The following is a 23,663-nucleotide window of genomic DNA, read 5'->3' on the forward strand; positions in this document are numbered from 1 at the left end:
GCTCTCTGGTGGCCTAAGAACAGATTTTGAAGAGAAGCCACTGGCTAAAGTGGCAGAGTGGGGGAAAAAACAAAACAAAACAAACAAACAAGAACAACTTCTCTCCATTATAATAGGATATGGAACTGAACATGGTAACAATTCACAACTATATTTCATGGGTATTTATTTAATCACTTATAACCCATTACAAGCAGATCCTCTATGGATGTGTATAGGGTGCATTATAGTAATCAAGCAAATATTTAGATTTTATGAATACAGTGGCCTTACTTCTCGGTAAATGTAGGTGGAGATAACAGCGCAGCTTTGCCAACCTGGTGCTCCCAGATGTGTTAGACTTAAATTCCCACTAGCCCCAGTCAGCAAGGAGCAAGGCTCATTGAACACTGTAGAGGTTCTTTTACAGGAAATACACATAGGATTTGACGATGTACACACACATGCCATATTTGCCTAAGCTTCATGAGCACCTAGGTTTAAGGATAATCTAGTGTGCGATGTTCGGGACGCGGGTGGCACTGTGGGTAAATGCCTCAGCGCCTAGGGCTTGCCGATCGAAAGGTCGGCGGTTCGAATTCCCGTGGCGGGGTGCGCTCCCGCTGCTCGGTCCCAGCGCCTGCCAACCTAGCAGTTTGAAAGCACCCCCGGGTGCAAGTAGATAAATAGGGACCGCTTACTGGCGGGAAGGTAAACAGCGTTTCCGTGTGCTGCGCTGGCTCGCCAGATGCAGCTTTGTCACGCTGGCCACGTGACCCGGAAGTGTCTCCGGACAGCGCTGGCCCCCGGCCTCTTGAGTGAGATGGGCGCACAACCCCAGAGTCTGTCAAGACTGGCCCGTACGGGCAGGGGTACCTTTACCTTTACCTTAGTGTGCGATGTTAATCATTCTTACCTGGAGTGGTCTTTGTAGTTGACATACTGAACATGTATATATTGTCATCAGTGCAATTAGCGAATAGGCTGGTACCACTCGAGTCCAAAACAAGACTAGAATAACCTAGACGAGAAAAAGCTCTATGTCAAATGTATGATAAACAAGTAGCTGCTTCAGAAATCTATAGAGGGAATAAATAGAAACTGCAGCAAAATGGTGCAGTGTGGAATGCTCCCATCCGGAGTCCCACCCAGCTAGCTCTCTTTTCCATTCTAGGGTCATAGCAATACTGCAAACTTCTATTCAGCGGGCTGATCATTACCAACCCACACCAGCAGTTCCTCCACCTTCTCTGGATTGAGTTCCAGTTGGTTAGCATTCATCCAGCCCTTCTAAACTGAATTATGTGTTAAAGGAGTGGAGTTTGTTGATATCATGCTCCATATTCCCAGATGACCCCACTCAGAGCCTTCATGTTGATGTTGAAAAGCACAGGGCGGCAGCAATATAGATGCTATGGAGCCAAGCATCTACTGGAATCAGTCCTCCAGTAGGAACAGAACCATCAGAGTTCTGTGCCCTTAAACCCTAATCCATAAAGCCTATCCAGAAGGACACCATGGTCAATAGTACTGAAGGCAACTAGAAGATCCAGGAAAATTAGGACCGCACTCCCCACCTGGAACAGTTCATTGAAGCTGAAGCCAGATGGACAGATCTACGTAATGTGTTTCACCGTAAAGTGAGAAAGCAAAGGAAGACCTGCTGTTTTGTTTTTAAGGGACTCTGGTTCCCTTCAGTTCTTCAGCACAATGCTAAGACATACCAAGCTTACGAGTGCTGGTCCCAGGGTAGCTGAAAGATCTGGATGGCACTGGATCCTGTCGATACGTGGTGTAGTTCTTGCGCAGGTCCCATACCTTGATTATGCTAAAATTCAAGAGACAGGCCCTATCAGAACTCCACAGTTCTTTCTCATTTGTAACACACATACCAAGGGGAATGGAATGTTGTGGGAGGGCGCAAGATTGGAGGTGATACCTTTTCCTTCGGAGCCCTGTGTCAAGATAAGGCATTCTATGCTCCATTGCCTCCACCTCCCCCACCAATGACTGCATGGGTGGATATTTGCTTAAAAATGTGATCAGCTTATATGGGCACTCACAACTGAATAGGGCAATATGCTGATCCATAGTTTGCTGTATGTATGTATGTATGTATGTATGTATGTATGTATGCCCCCATTCCAGGACAAGGGTAAGAATCAGCTCAACCGTATGCACGTAACCAAGAGCCACCACCTATTTCCTCCCCATCTCCTTTTATCTCATTAGGTAACTTTTTTCTTTCCTGGTAAAAAAATTTACTTGTGGTAAAATGCATCCCCGCAGGGAAATGAGGGAGTTTTTCCTCAGCAAACTCAAAATTGAGGACACATATAGCAAAGGAACAGTGTTTATTCCAAATTGGCTTTCCATCTTTGCCCTTCACCTGTAAAATACAGCTATATTTCTTACTTGTTTTTTGTTGTTTTAGTACCAGCTTGATGGGCTTGATGTGGGACAGGAGCTAAGGAGGGTTTATTAAAGAATTGCAGCAATTGCTTCCTTACCCATCAACTGCCCCAGCTGAGATTAAGGTGTGTTCATCTTGAAGTAGCACCACTGTCACACTCTGCTGAAAATCCTAAGGAGAAGGAAGAAATTCTGTCTGAAAACCACAGAAAAGTTATGTGAGGTAGTTTCAGCCTTGATTTACCCTAAACATTCCCTGTAAACAGCTTCATTAAGCAGCCTCTCCCTGCTCCCCAATTGCTGCCCTAATATTAACAGAAGGTGGAAACCAAGGTGATGAAGTGGCATAGATGGAATATGAGTTCATGCCCTGAAGCCAGTGATATTCCTACTTATTAACTGCAAGGACTAAGTTTAAGATAGGCTGCAGAGAAGCAAGAGAAAAGGGAAGAAAGGCTATTACATCATCTCGGCTGAAAAACCAGCTGCCTTTGGCACTCAATTGCCACTTAGCAGCAGCCATTCCATCAGGGTAGCTGAACTGTTCCAACCTAGCTGGTTGTTAAAAGAACTGTAAGAACCTGAGTTTGCTTATTGCCTCTCCACATTCCTTTTTCCTTATGCATCGTATCATTTTGACTGCAAGCCACAGGGCAGTGACTGTATTACTACTTTTTGCTGGAAGCGTTTTCTGCTAAAGAGCAACAGAAAGGTAAGGTAAAAGCAGAATGGAAATTAATGTGTGGCAATGGACTGCAGCTCAGTGGTAGAGCATTTGCTTTAAATGCAGACTGTTCGCTCCCTGGAATTGCCAGTTACGAAGGACCAGACACCTGGTGATGTAAAAGACCCATCTCCAACTGGAGATTCTGGAGAGCTGCTGCCAGCCAGAGTTGGCAATGCCAGCTGGACAAACAAGTAGTCTGACCTGGCATAATGCATGTTCCTAGTAGGCGCCAAGCAAAAACATTCTTCTTCCCCCAGAGCTTTGGCTGATTAAACAACTTTTTAAACTGTGTCTGAGGGGGGTATTGTTTTGCTTGTTATTTCTGTTTCGATATTGTAAACCACCCTGTGATTCCCAGATGAAGGGTCACAAATAAATTTACAGCAAAGGGGAGAGCGCTACAAATTCAAGATATACGTATTCATATGTATACAAGTGGTGTGTGATGCTGCCTGCGGGTGAATGTTCTGTAAGGTATACATGTGTGAGAAAGCACTAATACACATGGGAAAAATGAAAGGAGAAAAGTTTGTACACCAGACTGTGTGGGCACTAATTTGGAGAAAAGCCTAACAGAATAGCCTGGTGAAAACAGTGGATTTTTGTTTTTTTTATCTCTTGCTGGAAGCAAGGCTAGCTATTGATAGAGGCTCATGTGGACCTATTTCATTCAATTTGCTCACTCCTCGCCCCCACTCTCTAGTATTTACAACATCCACAGTTTATTTTCAAGCCAAGGCAAAGCTCAACCTTATGCAGCAGAACATTCTATAAAGCGAGTCTCTTTTCTTTGCACAAGCAGGCGCTGAATGGCCTTCAGCTTCCAAATCCTTACCACTGACGGAGCAAGTCCTCTCACATTCTGCTTTTTCTTCTTTAGTTTGGATGGAGTCTGCTTGTCTACTATGTTGTGGGCCCCACTTATTTGCTTCACCTGCCTGTAAAATCCATCTGAAAGGCAATTTCAAGAAACAATATTAAAAGGACCTCCACTGCATGGCAGTTCCACACAGAGAATGAGCTCGTAAATAAACTAAATTAGAAGGCTACTATCACACCACTACAAAGGAAAAAAAAAAGTCAGCAATCATTATGAATGCTGCACTCAGCCCATATTAAGTGAACAGACCTGAATTATAATAGGATGTACCTTTCTTATTGCACCGTGTGTCCCAAACCATGATGTTTCCATCCCTTCCTCCAGTACAGAACACAGCTGTGGAATATACAGTGCAAAATTATTAATAATAATTATATTTCTATTCTGCCCTTCATTCAAGGATCACAGGGCAGCTGTACATATACAAAAATATGTAACATAGTAACAAGCAAAAAACAGTATCTCCCTCCTGCTGTTTAAAAGACCATTGACTGAGAAGAGAAATAGAAGAGAAACATTTTTACCAGGTACCTAAAGTTATATAACAAAGGCATCAGGCAAGGCTCCTTGGGTAGGGCATTCTCCAAGCGAGGAGCCACTGCAAAAAGGGCCCATTCTCGTGTTGCCACCCACCAGACCTCTCACAGGCAGAAGATGAACCTCAAATGATTGTGGGGTCTGGGTTGGTTAATATGGAGAGACACAGTCCTTGAGGTATGACAGTCCTGGGCCATTTAATACTCTCAGAGTACAAAATGGTACTCTCAGTTTGAAATACTGAAACATTTTTCATATGCAACCCTGCAATTTAATTTAAACTCAGTAATTATTTAGGAGGTATTCTGCATAGAAACTTGAGGTTTAAGAAACTTGCTGTTACAAGGAATCTCTAATTCTTTCAACATCAGGTTTTTGCTCTGGACTCTATGACATCTCTATTTTCTGTTTCTTCACCTGCACCAAGCATGGGGCAGTAGGAGTCCTGTTTAGATGGCTGAGAAAGACTCAAAAAACACCTTGAGGAGCTAAGCTGGAATCACTGCCTTTTCACTCACCGAAGCTCTGAAAAGGACACAATATCACCACAGAAGCAAAGGCATCAAAGGCTGCCAACATACCTAGATGTACCAACATGAGACTTCTACCCCATTTATGCAGGACTAGCCACAATCTCGTCTATTCAAAGGAAAGCCAAGGATTTCCAAACTTTCCTGGTAACACTGGAGCAGCTTTTTAAAAACCTGTGACAAATCTATAGAAAGACTGTAACTCAGTGGCAGAAAGCAAGCTTTGCATGAAGCAAGTCTCAGGCTCATTTACTGGCATTTCCAGTTAACAGGGTCAATTAGCAGATGACCTCAAAAGTGGCGAGATACACTGAAATATAAAATAGGAATATTTACCCCTTTCAAATTTAGAGAAAGCAACCGACTTGAGGCTGCACTGGTGCCCTTTGCAGACTCCCAGTAGCTCACTAGTCCGTACATCCCAGACTTTTGCAGTTTGGTCTCCTGAAGCGGTAACCTTAAAAGATAAAGAAGTTAGCTAGTTGTAGTAAAAAAGAAAGAAAGGCAGAGTCCTGCTGCCCTCCAAGACTATAGCTTGTATTGGCATGAGCTTTTGAAGGTAAAACATGTTTCCTTTCAGCATAAAAGACACTCTTGACATTCTCAATGCAAACCTATGGGTGTTTACTCCAGCAAGTTCAAAGGGACTTACTCCCAAGTCTGCATATGATTGCAGCCTTAGAAGGTGGCAGCAACAATATGACTCGGATATGAAAGTGGAAGTTTCAAAGGTAACAGAACCACAAATAACCAGGCCCCAATTTTTGGAGTTGTAGCCAACTAAGTTCTACTCAGAGAAGATCCATTGCAATTACTAGACCTAAGTTAGTTATGTAAATTTCAGCGATTCTGCTCTGAATGGTACTGAATGCACTGTGTAAAACAAACATACATTATAAGTTGTAAATTTTATATGCAGCGGCTGGGTCAAAGCATGGGATCTAAACTACTGTAAAGGCATTCTGTAAACAGAGAACCAATCATGAATTTTAGGTAAACCGCAAGATACAGAATCGGATTCATTCATGGATACTGTCCATTTACATTTTTTAAAAGAATGGCTAACAAGGTCAGCAAATATCCAAAAGGTTAAAAATGCCCCCTACTAATGGCCATCCTTCTGTACATTTCCATCTTTAAGAATGCACTTGTAGACAATTCTTTAATAGAGTGATTGCCTCTTTTGGCCTATGAAACAACAGAACACAATGATTTACCTGCATATCAGGTAAACCAACTTTTGCAAGTATGAGTGAGGTTACTGGGTCTGCTAGTGATCTTATCATAGAAGAGATGGAAAGAACACTGGAATTTGTGACGGAATTTGTAAAGGGCCAAATAAGGAAGGGATAGTTTTAGCTTACTCACAATTTTATGTTCTCCAGGCACCCAAGCAAGATCAAAAACAGCATTTGAGTGAGCCTGCCACTCTATTGGGAAAATAAAAGCCTGTGTTAGTTCCTAACAAACAGCTGTTGAAAAACACTGAAACAACTACAATTTACAGTATTGTGTGTACATAACTTTCATACAAACACAACTTCCTCTGTGGTAGAGCGGTTAGCAGGAAGAAACCCCAAGCACAGAGCAATGCATATAAGGTATGAAGGAGGTGGCAAGGAAATAATCATCCTCTGAAGTTTTGACTTGCCATCAACCAAGTAAGAAAGCAGTAATGGAAACAGACATAAGAATTACAATGAAAGGTATGCTATGCTACTTTTTAAATACTGAAGTTCTTGTTCCCAATATCTGCCAATTATTTAATCAGTCAAAACACTTTTTTTGTTTACTGCCTTTATCAACTAATTCAGCTCATAGTTCCCATCAAGGTTTCCCTTTTACCTCTAAAAATCCCCTTGTTACTTTTTCGTGTATGGGTGTCATAAAGCCTAACAAATCCTTCTTCATTTGCAACGGCAAGTACATGCTGCACATCTGGAGCTGGAAAACAAAGCAGTATTTGTACGTTTGAAAACATTTTTAAAAGTGCTTTGGATAACACTCCACTAAAGAGGGTCCAATCTAACAGCACAAAATGTCAGGATAAAAATGTTAAGTAAACACAGAACTAAAGTAAGAACATATATAAAATAACGTATCACAGCCCTGTTATTTTATTATATGGCAGCATAGATATACTTCTATAAATAAACAATCATAATGACTGGTGCGCATCTGAACTGGAATTGTTATAAACATGTTTTTATTGCTAGTTGTTTTACCACCTTGGGTTCATATGGGAGGTAGAATGGGATATAAGTTTAATAATAAATAAATAATAAATATAGCCCCTGCAGGTTTATATGAAAGGCCCAAACATTACAGTATAACCTTTCTTCACAGAGGAGTTGCTCTAGGCCTTGACCATTTCGGTTGCCCTTTTCTGCCACACTGCAATGTTTACAGATAAAATTCCCCCATACCTGTTGAAAAGGTGCAGCCAAAAGGAGGAACGGGCATTCCTGTTTCTCCATATGAAGCATGTTCGTCTCCTTTAGTACACCGATAGCACTCCAAAAGGTGGTTTAAGGGAAACCTTGGTGGAAGACCTGGGAAAAATGATTTTTGTAAAGATAAGCAGTGTTTGAAACTCAGATATACAAGGTAGGAGCCAAATGGCTCCTTAAACCAGGTTACAGTCGCCAAAACGGAATGCCTAGTTACCATTTTTTGGGCCAGGTAGCTTGAAAATTATATTTTTCAATACAATTTGCTGGTTCCTGAAATTAATTCTGCAGATAAAATATAATGGATAGAATTCTACAGCAAAGAATTGAAAACAGTCAAGATCCAAGAATCCCCAGGCATGCACCCCAGATGGAGGAGATGTCAGATGACATTCTGGCACCCGGGCATCTTCACTTGGTCACAAGTGGCCGACTACTGCTGTTTAGTTGAGTCTGACTCTTCGTGACCCCATGGACCAAAGCATGCCAGGCACTCCTGTCTTCCATTGTCTCCCACATTTTGGTCAAACACATGTTAGTAGCTTGTTAGTAAATGGCTGATAGCCATGTGCAAAATGCCTGACGATTTTGAATGCTGAAGGTAAGTACCAAAAACTCTGCAAACAAGTTTATAAAACTGCAGCTGACATTTATGTTGTCCTCAAATCTACTATTTCACTGGTTCTGAGCATCATTCAGATGGTCCATGGCATGTTGACATTAAATAAGTGTCTTGATTATTAATTGTATTTTATTGCCTCTTTTATTTATTATTTATTATCTCCACTGACTGATTTCTGATACTGGACACCCCAAGATCGGTTAAACTGTTGTCTGGAGTGAAATAGTGGAGGGGGAGGGGAGATGAGGAATCAGGAGCGCTGCATGTTAAGAGCAGATTCCCCTGCTTAGTTTTGACGCTCACTGGGTGATCTTGTGGCAAGGCTTGCCCTGTATGGCATAAAGTATAAGAGTCCTTTGGAGAAAATGTGGAATTAAAAATGGATACAACTTATTTATTAAATTGATACACTGTCCTTCATCCAAAGATCACAGGGTGGTTTACAGCATAAAAAATACATGAAAACTCATAAAATAAATAAACAAATAACAAGCACATTTAAAAGGCCACTGATTGTTTAATTAGCCAAAGGCCTGGGAGAAAAGGAATGTTTTTGCCTGGTGCCTAAGGACATGTAGTGAAGGCACCAGGCGAGCGTCCCTGGAGAGAGCATTCCACAAATGGGGAGCCACCACAGAAAAGGCCCGTTCTTGTGTTGCCACCCTCAGATCCTCTCGCAGAGGAGGCACCCGAATGATTGTAGGGTCCTGGTCGGTTCATATGGAGAAAGGCAGTCCTGAGGCTTCAGAGTTCAAACCCGCACCTTGAACTGGGCCCCCAAACTGGCAGCCAGTGGCTGTCGGCACAGGCTTGGTGTACAGTGGTACCTCGGGTTACAGGCGCTTCAGGTTACAGACTCCGCTAACCTAGAAATAGTACCTCAGGTTAAGAACTTTGCTTCAGGATGAGAACAGAAATTGTGCGGCAGCGGGAGGCCCCATTAGCTAAAGTGGTACCTCAGGTTAAGAACAGTTTCAGGTTAAGAACAGACCTCCAGAACAAATTAGGTTCTTAACCTGAGGTACCACTGTAATTTGCTCCAGTTGTCTTGCCCTGGTGAGCAACCTAGGATTAAGTTCTTAACCTGAGGTACCACTGTACAGTGGAACCTCGGGTTAAATACTTAATTCGTTCTGGAGGTCCGTTCTTAACCTGAAACTGTTCTTAACCTGAAGCACCACTTTAGCTAATGGGGCCTCCTGCTGCTGCCGCGCCGCCGGAGCACGATTTCTGGTCTTAGGCTGAAGCAAATTTCTTAACCTGAAGCACTATTTCTGGGTTAGCGGAGTCTGTAACCTGAAGCATATGTAACCTGAAGCGTATGTAACCCGAGGTACCACTGTAATTTGCTCCAGTTGTCCTGGTGAGCAACCTGGCCGTTGAATTCTGCCCCAACTGACGTTTCCCAACCGTCTTCATGAGGCAGCCCCAATTAAAAGGGGGGCTCAAGGCAGCACTCGAATTAAAAGGGACGCAGAAGGGGCCTGACCCGCTTTCTGCAAAGGGGAAGCGCGTGGTTTGGCCAAAATTAGGGTGAGGGGTGAAGAAAGGGGCTGTATCTCCCCCCCCTCCGCCATGACTGGAGCGCTGGTGAAGTGGCGCAGAGGGAGACGTTGCCTCAGATACTCACCCTGCGGCCCAGCCTGGCAGCGGCGAACGAGAGAACGGCACAGCATGGTAACGACGGCCGCAGCGCACACTCCTGCCTTTTCCCCGCGCAACGACCACCGGGAGCAATGAGCGGCCAGCCCCCTGCTTCGCGACGCTATCTCCCGCCAGCCCAAAGTACGCGCCAAAGTCGCCTCGCACGTAGCCATTGGACAGCGCAGAGGAATAGACCCCGCCTCCTCCTTGCCATTGGCTTCTCCTTTCCCACCGGCAAGGGTGAGGCCACGCCTCCCGCCGGCTATGAAATTGTAACAGGCACTTTTCTTCCATCAACACGCATGCGCGACAGCGTCCCGCAAACTCACGTTTCATTCGACCGCAAAGGGAGCGCGACTACGACACGCGTGCGCACTAGAATAGCGGAGGGGAGGTTCCACCGCGCAGGCGCAGCTGACAGCCCGGCGTCTGCACATGCGCAGTAAATGGCCGTTAAAGACTGGCTAGAGGGAAGATAAGCGCGTGTGCGCGTCTGTGTGGTAGATAAGTGCCCTCCTCCCCGCCCCCTCCGGGCCTTGGCTGCCATGGCCTCTGCTTCCAAATCCTTCCTTGCCGATGCCGGCTACGGGGAGCAGGAGTTGGACGCCAACTCCGCCCTCATGGAGCTGGATAAAGGTAAGTCGAGGAGCGGCGGCCCCGCCGCCGAGCGAGATGTGCGCATGCGTCGATAGCGGCGCGAGGAAGTCCCGCCCCTTTTGATGGACGGTGGGGAGTTTGAAGGCGGGTTTAGGTTGTGTTTAGATGGTGTCACAAGCCATGCATGGGAATCTGTGAGACGATAAAAGCAACAGAGAGGCTTGTTGCTCTCCGTTTAACAGTGTCATCGTATGCACGCCTGTGCAGAAGTAAGGCCCGTGGAGTTCAGTGGGTCAGGCTAGGGATGTGCGAGATTGCAGCTTTGTATTGTGGCACCTTAAGCTGTAACAGCAACAGTTTTATTATAACGTATTTTATGATAGCCCATTACGTGTGGTATAATCAACCTTGGTACACTCCATGGCAAAATTTTACACAGAATTAGATGTGTAGCGGTTGTTTAAGCGGGGCTGCCGCCTGCATGGTAACAATCAAGATTTCAGCCACTTAGCCATCTACAGATAAGGCACCCAAGACGTAATTATCCCAACTGAATCTTGTATTTCTTCATCCCACCTAATGCAATGTATCCACATGCCATGAACAACATGCCTGGTTCTTCCATGGCTGCAGAGCTCCATTTCACAGATAACACAGTCGCCCAGTGGAATTTGTTGTTGTACTATGTTATGTCTGTGCAGGCATACCTGTGTGCCAGATGGAATGATACCTTCCTCCCCCTGCTCTGTTTTGTGGGTTTCCCAACACCCTCTGGGGTGGGGAAAGCCCTGTTGCTTAAGTGGAAACCCTTGCTCAAGGCTCCCACTGACAATGTTCATTCAGTGAATCCTCCCCCCCCCCCGCATCAAAGTACTTCACATGGTAGATTGTTTTGTTAAGCTACAGAATTCACATCCACACAGTATGTTTATGGCCAGCATCTTAGATGGCTTTAAAAGCAGATTAGACAAATTTATGGAGGGTACAGTTTTCAGTGGCTACTAGGCTCTGTTAGGAGGAAGGGTAGGGTATAAATAAATTTAATTAAGAAGCCATTTTTAATGCTTCTTCAAGCTTAAAAGGCAATTGTGGAACACAACCTTGGAGAGCAGTATTGTGCCTGTTTCTTGCTAGTAGGCTTCCAATAGGTACCGTATCTGGTTGGCCACTGTGGGAACACGATGCTGGACTAGGTGGGTACTTTGGTCCAGTCTAGGAAAGCTGCTTTTATATTGCATGCCAGTTTGCTTCAGTTTTTAAAAGTCCAGAGTTTTTAACTGCTGTGGTGGTATTCTTATTTATCACAGGTCTCCGATCTGGCAAGCTGGGGGAGCAGTGTGAAGCAGTTGTACGTTTTCCCAGACTCTTTCAGAAATACCCATTCCCAATTCTAATTAACTCAGCATTTTTAAAGCTAGCTGATGTTTTCAGAGTGGGGTAAGTAAAATTAGTTTGTTCCCGATTCTTAGTGTTCAAGAAACTGGTGTTTTCAATTCAGAGTACTGGCGATGACTCTTTAAAGCCCTTTTATGGTTTGGTGCTAAGATACCTGAATTACCACTATCTCCCATATGAATGTTGCTTGCTCAGTAAGGGGGTCCTCTTGCATGTCTCAAAGATGCCCGTAGTGGATTTGGTGTTCTTTTCCCCATTCTTCTTGATCTTCTTTCCTGTTGCATGTTTTATTTTGCCGCTTCTGGGCCTTTAAATGTTATGTTGTAAATATTTGATATTGTTACATTGTTTGTATTTATGAACTGCTAACAGCCTTAGACCTTTCTAAGAAAGGTAGGGTGCAAATGTTGTAGGTAAATAAATAAAATTTGTTTTAAAACAGAAACAACTTCCTGCGGCTGTGTGTTTTGAAAGTTACTCAGCAGAGTGAGAAGCATTTGGAAAAAATCCTGAATGTGGATGAGTTTGTGAAGAGAGTTTTCTCGGTTATTCACAGCAATGATCCAGTTGCTCGAGCGATCACACTCAGGTATGCATGTTTAATGAGCAAGAACCTGCCCAAATGCTATATTCTTCAGAGTACTGTCAATGCAGTAAATGCAGGGCCAATGTACGTAGGAAGTTGCCTTATACCGAGTGAGGATATTGGTTTGTGTAGCCCAGTACTATTTATTCTGGCTGCTAAAATATCTTTAGGGGGGTTTTCCATCTCTGCTAGGGAGTGAACTAGGGAGTTCCTTCACAGATGTGTTCTTTCACTGAGTTCTATCTGCCCAAGTCTTGAATTTATCTTGTTTGTCATGCATAGAATGGAATGTTCACATTTTCTTTCATCTTTACAAAACACTACCTGGATGACTGCAGATTTATCTTGTAGGCATCCTCCTCCTTTATAGCAGGTTCAGTCCCTCTGTTTTATTTTGCAGGATGTTAGGCAGTATGGCATCCATAATTCCAGAAAGGAAGAATGCACATCACAGTATTCGTCAGAGCTTGGACTCACATGACAATGTAGAGGTCGAAGCTGCTATCTTTGCTGCAGCTAATTTTTCTGCCCAGTCCAAGTAAGTGGAACATCTGGTGTAATTCCATCTTTCCTGAATGTTCAGGCAGTACTTTTCAATTGCATAATGCTTTGCTTTCATTGTCTTAGTAATCTTTACAGCAGTCCTATCAGGTAGGTCAGTATTATTTCCTCCATCTTGTTGATGGGAGGGCAGCCGAGTCTGCCTCAGATCACCAATTTAGTGATTTATACATTTTCATGGTTTAAAAGATTTTTATTTCATTACCCTGAGAGCTAAGATAATGAAGAGGAGTATATATTAAGAAAATTAATAAATAGTGAGTTCAGGAAGGGGCCAAAATATAAACTAGGGGCCTCCTGGTTTGTAGCTGCAATTCTGTGCACATGTAGCTGGAAGCAATTCCTACTGAACTTAGTTTAACTTATTTGTGCTGTATAGGTTTGTGCTGCATACAATTATGCTGTTCATTTTTCAACCATTGTGCAACTCTAGCTTTCACCTGCAACTTCTCTGTATGTGTACATTTCACATTCATTTGGCTTACCCAGATGTGGGAGTTGGTTTCTGTAGTTTGTTCAGGTTGTATGACTGATTTATCCTGCTTCCCCTTCTTGTTCTTGACAGAGATTTTGCTGGAGGGATTTGTAACAAAATCAGTGAAATGATTCAAGGTATGAACATTTTATCCAACAAATAATGAAAAACCAATAAAAAGATTTTGATTTTGTTAAAGGCTATTGTATCTTAAGTAACTATTCTTTTGAACTAACCATTCTTTTCTTTTAAAAAAGTGAATCTTTTTAGTTGTTGGAAGTTGCCCCTGCATTCAGTTGCCCCTGAATTTGATGCTCAATTTCAATACTTGGTGTTAAGAATGCTTTTTCTGTCTTCTTTCCATAGGGTTGGATTTTATTTTGATCTGGCATGCAGTGTTTTTAATGTTGTCTGTTGAAAGCGTAGTACCTTATTTTAGAAGGTGGTGCTATGCAATAGAAACTTTCTTTGACATTTTCATTTATTTTTCAAATGTTGGTTATATGATGTGGGTAGCTATGTGGGAAAGCAGCAAGATGCTGAGCTGATTTGGATTTGCATACAACTAGCATTGGATATTGTCTTTTTAAAATTGTCTAGATGAATCTAGTATTTAATTTCACACTTAAGTATTTGTATTATTTGTTAGTGCTATATGAAGTGATATCTGTGTCCATGGTGTGTGGTAAAATGCCATAAGCAAAAACGACAGGTCTGCACTTTGAGGAGCTTATGGTCTAAATTTCAAGTGGAGTAGTAGGGATTTTTTAATAATAATAATAATAATAATAATAATAATAATAATAATAATAATAATTAATAATAAAAATCCAGCTGCATGGTCCTTGCTCTGTGACTCTAGTACTGAAATTAGCCATATTACTTTTATTTGCCCCAGAGCTCTCAATATTCACATTTTATCATAGGCACACCACGTCACCCTGAAAGGTATTTTTCTTTTCATGTACTAGGTTTAGCCACTCCTGTAGACTTGAAGCTGAAGTTGATCCCCATCCTGCAGCATATGCATCATGATGCCAGCCTGGCCTCCAGTGCCCGCCAGTTACTCCAGCAGCTGGTGACATCCTACCCTTCTACCAAGATGGTCATTGTTACTTTACACACCTTTACCTTGCTTGCTGCCTCCTCTTTGGTTGACATTCCCAAGCAGGTAATATTTTCTTTGAAGTGCTTAGTGTACTCAAGTAAAATTGTCATGGTTCAGTTGAAGGGATCGTATTCAGCAAGACTTCGTAGGCTTCATCAGGCCTTTCCCAAATATTTCAAGCCTATCTTGGAAGTTGTAAGAACTGGCAAGTTGTTTTTTAATTTTTAGGGGGGAAAATATGTAAACTAAGATTTTTAGGTAACCCAAGGTCTGTACCACATTTTGTGTCCATACTTCATTTGTGCAAGATTGCAAAATATCCAGATCCTGTCTGCTTAGATGGTATCATGGTGAGTTTACAGAGCCATCAAAAGCTGTATGTAATTAAGAATTTTGATTGCTTGTTGAAGTTTCTGAAAGCTTTAAGGTTATCTCCAAATGTCCCCATGACAGAAAGCTATTTGATCCAGCGGAGGCTTCCGTTGGTGAAAAAGTGGAGATGATTTTCATTTATTTGCCCTTCTTTCTTTTGCTCTTCCTTGCTCATGCAAGGCATTCTTTTGGAACAATATGTTGGTGGTGCAAGGAACTGCAAGAGAGAGGGAGAATTTATGAAAAATCTCTTCCTTCTGGTTAATTGAAGCCTCTGCTGAATCAAGGAGCTTTCCATCAGTGGAGAGACTCAGAATCAACCCTTCATGTTCAGGCTTCTCTTTTTATTTGCTTGTACTCGCATGCATGTTGAGAAATACAAGAAAGAAGTCAAAAGTAGTTTCATCTAAAACTTGCTTTCTTACAGATACAGCTCTTATTGCAATACTTGAAGAATGACCCAAGAGAGGCTGTGAAGAGGCTTGCTATTCAAGATCTAAAGTTACTTGCAAATAAAACCCCACATACATGGAGCAGAGACAATATTCAGGTATTGTAAACGCTATCATGCTTGTTTTGGAACTGAACCACTAGGCCTTCTTTCAGATAAGACCTGTCAAACTCTTTGTTGTTCACTTCCAAGTAGATCTGCTTAGCATCACGCTCCATATGTAGGTCTCTGTTCATCATTTTAGAGATGTAACTTTTCGTTTAAGAGCTGATTTACTCACCATGTTTAATAAATAATAGAAGAAGCTTCTAACATTCTGCTTGGATAAACCTCCCATCACTGCTCCTATACCCTGTAGCATCTCTCATAAAGTGGTGACTCTTCATCACACTCCTCAGGCGCTAAGGTAGAAAAGCTCAGTGCGAGGATTGAGGAACAAGGTGTTGAGGTTTCCAAATGTTGCTGGCCTATGGCTCTCGTCACCCCTGAACATGTTGAGTGGGACTGTTTTGAACCCAAAATAAAAAAAATCCTTCCAGTAGCACTTTAGAGACCAACTAAGTTTGTTGTTGGTATGAGCTTTCATGTGCATGCACACTTCTTCAGTTTTGAACCCAGTAACATCTGGAGGGCTACATTCACCAAGATCACTTCACTAAGGTCATTTTTCAAGCATGTAATAGGCCAATCTTCCATTAACAGTAAATTGAGTTTACATTACGCTCCAGTTTTTTAAAAGTATGGTTTTTATTGTATTGTATTTTGGTATTTGCTTCTCTGTCCGTTGCTTTGTGAGTCATTCAGAGAGCTCGAGTTATGGGGCAGTTAGATAAAAGGGGCCAATAAATATTAAATAAAAATAATAAATCAATTATTAGCAATTGGAAGGCAGTCTAGAGTAAGGCACCCACTTGCCACTCAGTCAACTGTACCCTTATAGCAGATTTAAAACAGCCTTTTAGCCTTAGCCAGCCATACCTGGTTTCAGGAGTACAAGTGTTACCAGAAATGCACTTTGGCTTTGGTGTTAATTTGTGTCCCGCCTTTTGATGGGAGTCCCCACAGGCAGCCCACGGTATTAGTAAAATACAAGAGGAAGACGTGTGCTTTGGTGTCTTTGCCCTGCTTCTGTCATTCTTTGTATGTTGATTACCTGTACGTGCCAAAAAGATGAACAAGGATGGTCATATAGCAGTAATAGAAAAAGTAGAGAGATACAGAAACCTGCTAGGATGGAACATTTGGAAAACCATTTCTGCCGGGAAAGGTTTACTTGGAAGAAATGAAATGAGAATTTGTGAGGATTCTGGTGATTGGTTGCTTGGACTATAGGGGACTCCAAGCTTGCTTTGTCTTAGGAATCCAGGGCTCCTTTGTATTGTGTGTGTGAATCAGGGGGCAGAGGCTCAAATCTCCAGGCTATTCATTCTTGTTCAGTTGTGCATCCTTTCCTGCTCTCTGGATCCCTGCCTTCCTTGATAGCTTGCCCTTCCTAGAGTGCTGGAACCCAGGACATCAGTGTATTTTCCTGGAGTATTGTTCTATAAAGGTTACAAGCTTTCCTTGGGAGCACCAGCCTGTTTGTGTTGTTTTGAGAAAACCTTTGATTCTAGGGCTGGGGCCTGCCAGCAAGACCTTGACAGAACTGAATTTTGCAAGATAGAGAAGTGCTTTAAAAATGCTTCCCTGGGGCAGTGTCAGAGCCTTCTGATGCGTATTGCTCACACTGAGTCATTAAGACGTTATGTTCCTTAACATTTGCAGGGCTTGTACAGAAAGTGGGCAGGGCAATATGATTTGTGGTGTGTCTGCGCTTGGATTCCTATGTGTGGCTCTGGCAGCCTCGCCTCAAAAAGTTGTACAATTGGGAAAGGTTCAGAAAAGGACAACCAAGATGATCAGGAGGATAACTCCCTTCTTAGGAAAGGTTGCAGCATTTAGAGAAATGACATGATAGAACTTTGAGCATGGCATGGAGGAAGTGGGCAGAGAAAAGTTTTGCTCCTACAAGAAGTAGTGACAGCTGTAGACAAATTCATGGAGGCCAAGACATGGAGGCAGTATGCTTCTGAATACCAGTTGTTGGGAGTTGCATGTGGGGAGAGGGCAGTTGCATTTGGGTCCTTCTTGCAGGCTTCTCATGTGTATCTGGTAGGCAACTGTGAAAATGAGGGGTAGGTGGGCCCTTGACCTGATCCAACAGAGCTCCTCTTCATTTTGGTGCAGATTTGCTTTGCCCAGTGGTCTCCCATACTATATTCCGGGGTTGCATCACAGTGTGCAATGCAGCTAGCCACCTTTTCTTCCTAGGACTTATGCATTCATGGGTGCATCGCTGAATTTGTCACAGGAAAGCAATTGAGCCATTTATTTTTCTCAGAATGGAATTTTCACCCTCCTCTTAACAAATTCACCTTGTCAGTTTCTGTGTAAGTTCTGGTTCGGCCTTTATTCTGATGAGATCTTTAATAAAGAGTTTTGATGGATTGCCTAGTTAACAAATGAATCAATTTTTTTCTTCAAATGCAGCTTTTGATTAAATTTTTACTCCAGATTGACTTTTTCTTATTTGGTAAATTAATGAAAAAATGCAGCGAGCCATGCAAAAACATGTCAGCAGCTTCAGATGGTTTGACACATCATAAATGATAGTGGGGCTTAGGCAATTTGAAGAGAGTTTAGTTGTTGTCCAAATTATCCTTTACTGCAGCCAGCTAGAAGTGGCTGTTTCCCACTTACTTGTCTGTGAACTGCCCCCCCCCCCAAACTATCTGCTGAGCTGCTGTATTGTCACAGCATGTTCACAACTATTCAGGAAAAAGCTGGAGCTTTGGAGCATCTTCTGTAAAGGAAGTAAAAGGTCAATTTGGCTAGAAAAAAATCCCACTTGGAGCTTAGAGACAGAAGGTGTTAAGTGTGTGTTTTGGGGGGAGGGAGAGACTGAGACATGGGTGCTGGGAAGCAGGAAGGCTTGGAAATTGTCTGAAAAAGGCCAAGGACCTGCAGAACAGAGAGTTCAGAGGAAGAGTAGCTGAAGCAAGGGCAGAATAAGAAGTGAGCTGACAAGTAGTGTGGGGCCTACAGATGAAGGAGGCCAAGTCTGAAGTTCAATTAAGAGGGAAATGAAGAAAGGGGAAGCTTAACCTAGGAAGCTGCCTTATGCTGAGTCAGGCCATTGGTCCATCTAGCTCAGTATTGTCCGCACTGACTGACAGCAACACTCCAGGGTTTCAAGACAGGGGTCTCTCTTATTTCTACAGTGGTACCTCGGGTTACATACGCTTCAGGTTACATATGCTTCAGATTACAGACTCCGCTAACCCAGAAATAGTACCTCAGGTTAAGAACTTTGCTTCAGGATGAGAACAGAAATCGTGCTCCGGTGGCGCAGTGGCAGCTGGAGGCCCCATTAGCTAAAGTGGTTCTTCAGGTTAAGAACAGTTTCAGGTTAAGAACGGACCTCCAGAATGAATTAAGTACTTAACCCCAGGTACCACTGTACTTGGAAATGCCAAGCATTGAACTTGGGACCTTCTGCAACCCAAGCAAATGTTGTACTACTGAGCTACCACCCTTCTCCTTCAGCTGGAGGCAAACCTTACACAGGACCCAAGGACAAGGAGAGCTTTGTGGTGTTTGCATAAAAGGAATTTGGAAACTGAGGGGGTCACGGCTAGGGATCTGCACAGCAAGTTCAAGAGCTGGAGTGTGCGTTTGAACTAACCGCCCAAGTCTCTAGCTGTAGGCCTCTCATCTTGTAAACATTAGAGCATTTGTTGGGACAGACTACCTGTTTAGATGAGCACTGTTTTCATTTTGTTCTATTCTTCCATGGCTAATGATGTGAAACAAAGGTACATGTCAGCTGCAGTGTTCTTTAATATGGTTTTCCTCCTTTCAGCCATGCTCAGTGATGCGTTGAAACGTTCTAGCAAGAGGTGTTGTGATACAGACAGATGGTGGTATTTTAAATCTCTGCTATTTTCAGTCTAAAGTCAAAGGCTGGAGAGAGAAATAATTGGTGGTGCACCTTTTGCTGACAACCCTGTTTTGCTCTCCCTCACTCCTCACAGTATTGAATTCTGTCAGGTGCTCCTTCTCTATTCTGCAGAACATTTTGATGGCTCCTGATCCCATGAGCAGGACACAGTATAGTGTGACTTGACTCTTGTTTCAGTTGTCATTGATCAGAAGTGTTCTGCTAATACTGTTTTGCATGTAAGCCATACTAATTCTACTCAAGATCTGTCCAGAAGAATGAGGTGGGGAACAATGTCAAAACATGTGGGCTTTTAGCACTTTGTAGAACTGTATTTGTTTGTTTAAATTTATATCTTGTTCCTTGGTCTCTGTGGTAACTTCTGTCTCTTACATCATGGATGTTGGCAAATTGGATTTTAAAAAAGCAAAATAATATTAGAATTGGAGCTATCAGCAATGCACAAGGGAAGCTGTTTTAGCGCTCTGGAACTTGACAAAGTGTTTTATATTGTGGATGGATGTTTTGTATTATTTTATTAATACTATTGCCTAATACGAGTTTGTCCTGGCCTTCCACTGGAACAATGAGCTTAAGAAAGGAACTGAGTGCAAATACTGATGCAAGTCTTGGAAAGCTGGATTTTCATTTTATTTTGGTTAATATGAAGAGTTAACAAGGAAAGAGTCATGAGAAAATGAAAACATACGGGCTGAATATGTGGGATATGACATGCTTTATTATTTGAATGTGCTGCTGAGTGCTGAATTTGAGCTAGGGTTCAAAGCTGAGCAAATATAACCAGCTCCCATAGATCTGGGAAGAAGGTGGGGCCTGGGCAATTTGATTTTGTATCTGTGACACGGAAAGAGGGATTCCTGCCTTTGGTCACTATTCTGAAGATTACTAAAGATTTATATCACTCTCGCAAAGTGTCAATAATGTGGTTTCCTGATAAAAAACTAGAGGAAGTGGTGGGAAAATGTGAAAGATGACTGCAAGTATTTAACTTTCCTATAAGGTGTATTCTGACTTCTGAGATCAATGTAGTATGGTATTACCTATTTTAGAAGACAATGGCAAACTGAGTGATTTATTTAGTTTTAAACACTCTAGGGGCACAGTCAAATTTCACTTTAGTTTTCTCTGTAATTTCTAGTTGTGCATGAATGGAACTCTTTTTCTGTGTGCATGGAAGTTCCAAAAGGCTAGCAGAATGTTGAGTGTTTTTTTCTGTCCAGCGTGTTGTGATGAAAGGAACAAATGAAATTTCTTTAGAGAGTTCTGTTAAGCACTGGAGCATTGTGTAGCAATGGCAAGGAAATTCATTAATGAATTGGAGGGGTTCTGTTGATGGGTGTAACATACACAGTTCCATTTAAAACAAAAACAAACCTGGTCTTTCCCCCTTGCCTTAGTTGGACACTCGACACTTTGTTTTCTGCATATTGAAAATCTGATTGTCTTCAGAATTCTATTTTGTCCTTAAAGCTTTCCTTTCTCATGGAGGTGGGTGAAACTTTGAAATACACAGGCGCTATCTGCTGAAAAGCCAAAATTAGAACAGATTTGTCTGTGACTTCTTTTGGCCTGCATAGTTTCTTCTCCTTCCCCACACATCTGTCTGTTCCATTAATCTTGCCACTTCCTCCTTCTGCCCTATTTTTCCTTTCTTCCACATCCAATCTCTACTCAAGCATCATTAATTCTGTAAAAATCCAAAAATGACAGCTAGAATAGATTATTCTAATCTGATGCTGAAAAAGATGCTTTGCATGCTTTATTCCATGCAGATGCTGACTTATCTAGCTTTTCCCCCTTTTGTACAGAGGGGAGAAGGTCCTTCCACCATGTCTTGCGTCCCCTTTTATTAGGCCACTAGTAAAAAGACCACTTTTCAGAACAAATAAACAAGTCAGTACTTAGTAAGGACTGTTGCTCTAAAAGGAAACAATTTTTTCTATGCCTATGAAAGTTTGTAATGAGGAAAATAACTTTTGCATATCAGCAGCAGCTGCTGATATTAGTTAAGGACAGATAGAGATGCTCTGTGTTTATTTTGGAGGCTTCTATATTCCTTAGGTTGTGTGGGCTACCAAGACGTGTCAGAGACTTTCTCCCTCCTTTACTTTTTTAAAAAAATAATATTTATTACTTTTGAAGATTACAGAAAAACAAGAAAAAAGAAAAATCAAGACAAGAAAGAGAAAAAAAAACAAAAAAGTGAAAAAACACCACAATACAATACAGTATACAAATATTATAAAATCCACCCCAAACTTTATCTTGCAGCTGGAGCTTACCCTGTTACACTCCTGTAACAGTTTCACATGCTCCCTCTAGAGGGAAACAGTCTCAACTTGTATCAATTCTTTCAAGCACAGAAACAGTTTCGATTTTCAGTTATTTTTTTTCTCCCTTTGATAAACTCAGAAGAGATCAATGGAAACAGTATCTTTCCAATTTTAAGTAACTGTCAAATCCGTTCTGTCAATGAATCTTCCCCAAACGTCATCAGGCAGACTGTTCCCAGGTTCAGAGCAGTGGTAATTTGCTTTTCACTCTTTCCTGCAGGTTCTCACTAGGTTCATGACTTCCCCCCTCTTCTCCTGCTTCCAAGGGGGTTTTGTATTTTTAACCGATGGAATTTTAATCCTTTATCAAAAACTTTCAGAGACTTTAGTTTGTAACGTCTTTGCTTCAGTCTGTTTACAAAAGCGGAAGGCGGACTTCCTGTTTAGAGCCTTCCCGTTTCGTTGCCAAATTAAAATATTTGAAGATCCAAATTTTCCAGTCTACTCACGGGTAGTTGTTTAAGGTCCAAATGTCCACAGGAAAAAGTCAGCGCTCTCCAGCAGCAGCAATGCGGCTTCACTCTGTGAAAGAAGCGGTCGATTCAAAGCACCGCGCCACTTACCCCACGTCGCTCCGGATCCCCAAAACAGGGTTTCCCCGCGAGTAGGGGAGGCGTAAAAGGTGCCAGCCGAATCCCAAGTTCACAGGCTTCTCCCGCCTGTGATTTCAGTGGGTCTCCACCTTCGCCGTGGCGGTTAGACCCTGCTTTTCACGGAGCAAGTCCCTCCCGATCGGAGGAGCTCCGCCATTGCCGGAGACGCCAACCCGGAAGTCCTCCCTCCTTTACTTTTTTACCCCTGAAGGTATGTTGCTTAAGTGAGAAGCGTTTTGCCTAGAAGGGGGCAGGGGCTATAAATGCATTCAGTTGTACCTGAACTTTAAATGATGATGCCCCATTAGTGAATGTTGTGTGTAGGATTTTATTCTGCCTCCTGCAGCAGCACAGAGGAAGCTACCGGTGTACTTCATAGTGACATTTAATCTTTCCCAGTTGAGAGACATATGCTTGCATGGAATGAGACTTCCTTTCCTGGTGTGAATGAATGGGAAATATCAGGCTGGTAATTCAGCTCAAAAATCCTTGACTTAGTGAAGTGCATAGCACACTGATTCTCATGACCGACCTCAGCTTCTATGACTGATTTCATACTGGCATGCTCATCACCCATGGCTCCAGTAACAAATGTTGACTTGCATGTTTGAGGCAGCCATCATATGTGAGAAAGACCACAGGTAAAGCTTACCTGTCACCTCACATAACCTCAAACAGGACCTGGCATGGTGTAGTGACTAAGAGCTATTGAGATGTGAGCCTGGAAGCCAAAAAATTCAAGGGTGTTATTCAGCACACTCACTCCATCAGCTCAAGGACTTTTGGCTGTACAGTGGGACTACCTCACTCCAGGCAGCCTGTAAATCTGTTCTGGGTTTTCTCCCAACCTCCAAGAGTGGATTTGGAGAGGGTGGAGGCACATGCAGAGAGAGGAGGGGGAGACAGTTCTCTTGCACAAAAAGAAATCCTTGAGCTAATGGAATGTGCATATTGGATACCTCCCCAAATCCCATAGTATAGAATTATAGAATTTAGAGCTGAAATGGCCTTTGGTGGTTATCCATTACAAGAGAAGACATTGTTCCTGTGCCTAAATTGCTCCAGAAAATGAGAGCTGGCCACCTCCTGAGGTGGCCTTTCCCTCTATCAAACAGCTCTTTGCATTAGGAAGTGTTTTTTCCTCTGATGTTTAGCTGAAATTATGTTCCTTGCCATTTCAAAACCCATTAGTTTAGGTCCTGCCCACTGGAGCAACAGAGAACAAATCTGCCTTCTCCTCATTGGGCAGCCTTAGGCAAGATGCATTCTCTCTTTCTCAGCTCCACAACCTACAATATGCGGATAATATTGAACACCTTTATAGGGTTATTATAAGGACTGCTGAGATAATGTGTGTGAAGAATTTTGAATACCCAGGCCTTATACAATTGCCAAGTATTTACGGTTACTA

General features: G+C 42.5%; 2 protein-coding genes across 3 annotated transcripts in view; one reads left to right on the plus strand and one right to left on the minus strand.

Moving 5' to 3' along the window:
• The window catches only part of DTL (denticleless E3 ubiquitin protein ligase homolog), a 31,163-nt gene extending 21,065 nt beyond the window's left edge, over positions 1-10,098 (minus strand). The window contains exons 1-10 of the mRNA XM_053383236.1: positions 9,768-10,098; positions 7,492-7,617; positions 6,911-7,009; positions 6,434-6,495; positions 5,402-5,522; positions 4,269-4,334; positions 3,954-4,069; positions 2,490-2,563; positions 1,704-1,807; positions 896-1,000 (exon numbers count right to left, since the gene is read on the minus strand). Of these exons, the coding sequence (XP_053239211.1) occupies positions 896-1,000; positions 1,704-1,807; positions 2,490-2,563; positions 3,954-4,069; positions 4,269-4,334; positions 5,402-5,522; positions 6,434-6,495; positions 6,911-7,009; positions 7,492-7,617; positions 9,768-9,954 (1,060 nt within the window). The 5' untranslated portion in view covers positions 9,955-10,098. The remainder of the gene's footprint in view (positions 1-895; positions 1,001-1,703; positions 1,808-2,489; positions 2,564-3,953; positions 4,070-4,268; positions 4,335-5,401; positions 5,523-6,433; positions 6,496-6,910; positions 7,010-7,491; positions 7,618-9,767) is intronic.
• A 124-nt stretch (positions 10,099-10,222) lies between these two features.
• INTS7 (integrator complex subunit 7) overlaps positions 10,223-23,663 on the plus strand; it is a 42,926-nt gene continuing 29,485 nt past the window's right edge. Inside the window, exons 1-7 of one of the 2 annotated variants that reach the window (XM_053383237.1) lie at positions 10,223-10,417; positions 11,686-11,815; positions 12,216-12,362; positions 12,760-12,897; positions 13,486-13,532; positions 14,367-14,566; positions 15,303-15,425. In XM_053383237.1, the coding sequence (XP_053239212.1) occupies positions 10,327-10,417; positions 11,686-11,815; positions 12,216-12,362; positions 12,760-12,897; positions 13,486-13,532; positions 14,367-14,566; positions 15,303-15,425 (876 nt within the window). In that variant the 5' untranslated portion in view covers positions 10,223-10,326. The remainder of the gene's footprint in view (positions 10,418-11,685; positions 11,816-12,215; positions 12,363-12,759; positions 12,898-13,485; positions 13,533-14,366; positions 14,567-15,302; positions 15,426-23,663) is intronic. The other variant, XM_053383238.1, reaches the window with a different exon arrangement.

The sequence above is a fragment of the Podarcis raffonei genome, chromosome 3, assembly GCF_027172205.1.
Source record: "Podarcis raffonei isolate rPodRaf1 chromosome 3, rPodRaf1.pri, whole genome shotgun sequence".
Classification (NCBI taxonomy): Eukaryota; Metazoa; Chordata; class Lepidosauria; order Squamata; family Lacertidae; genus Podarcis; species Podarcis raffonei.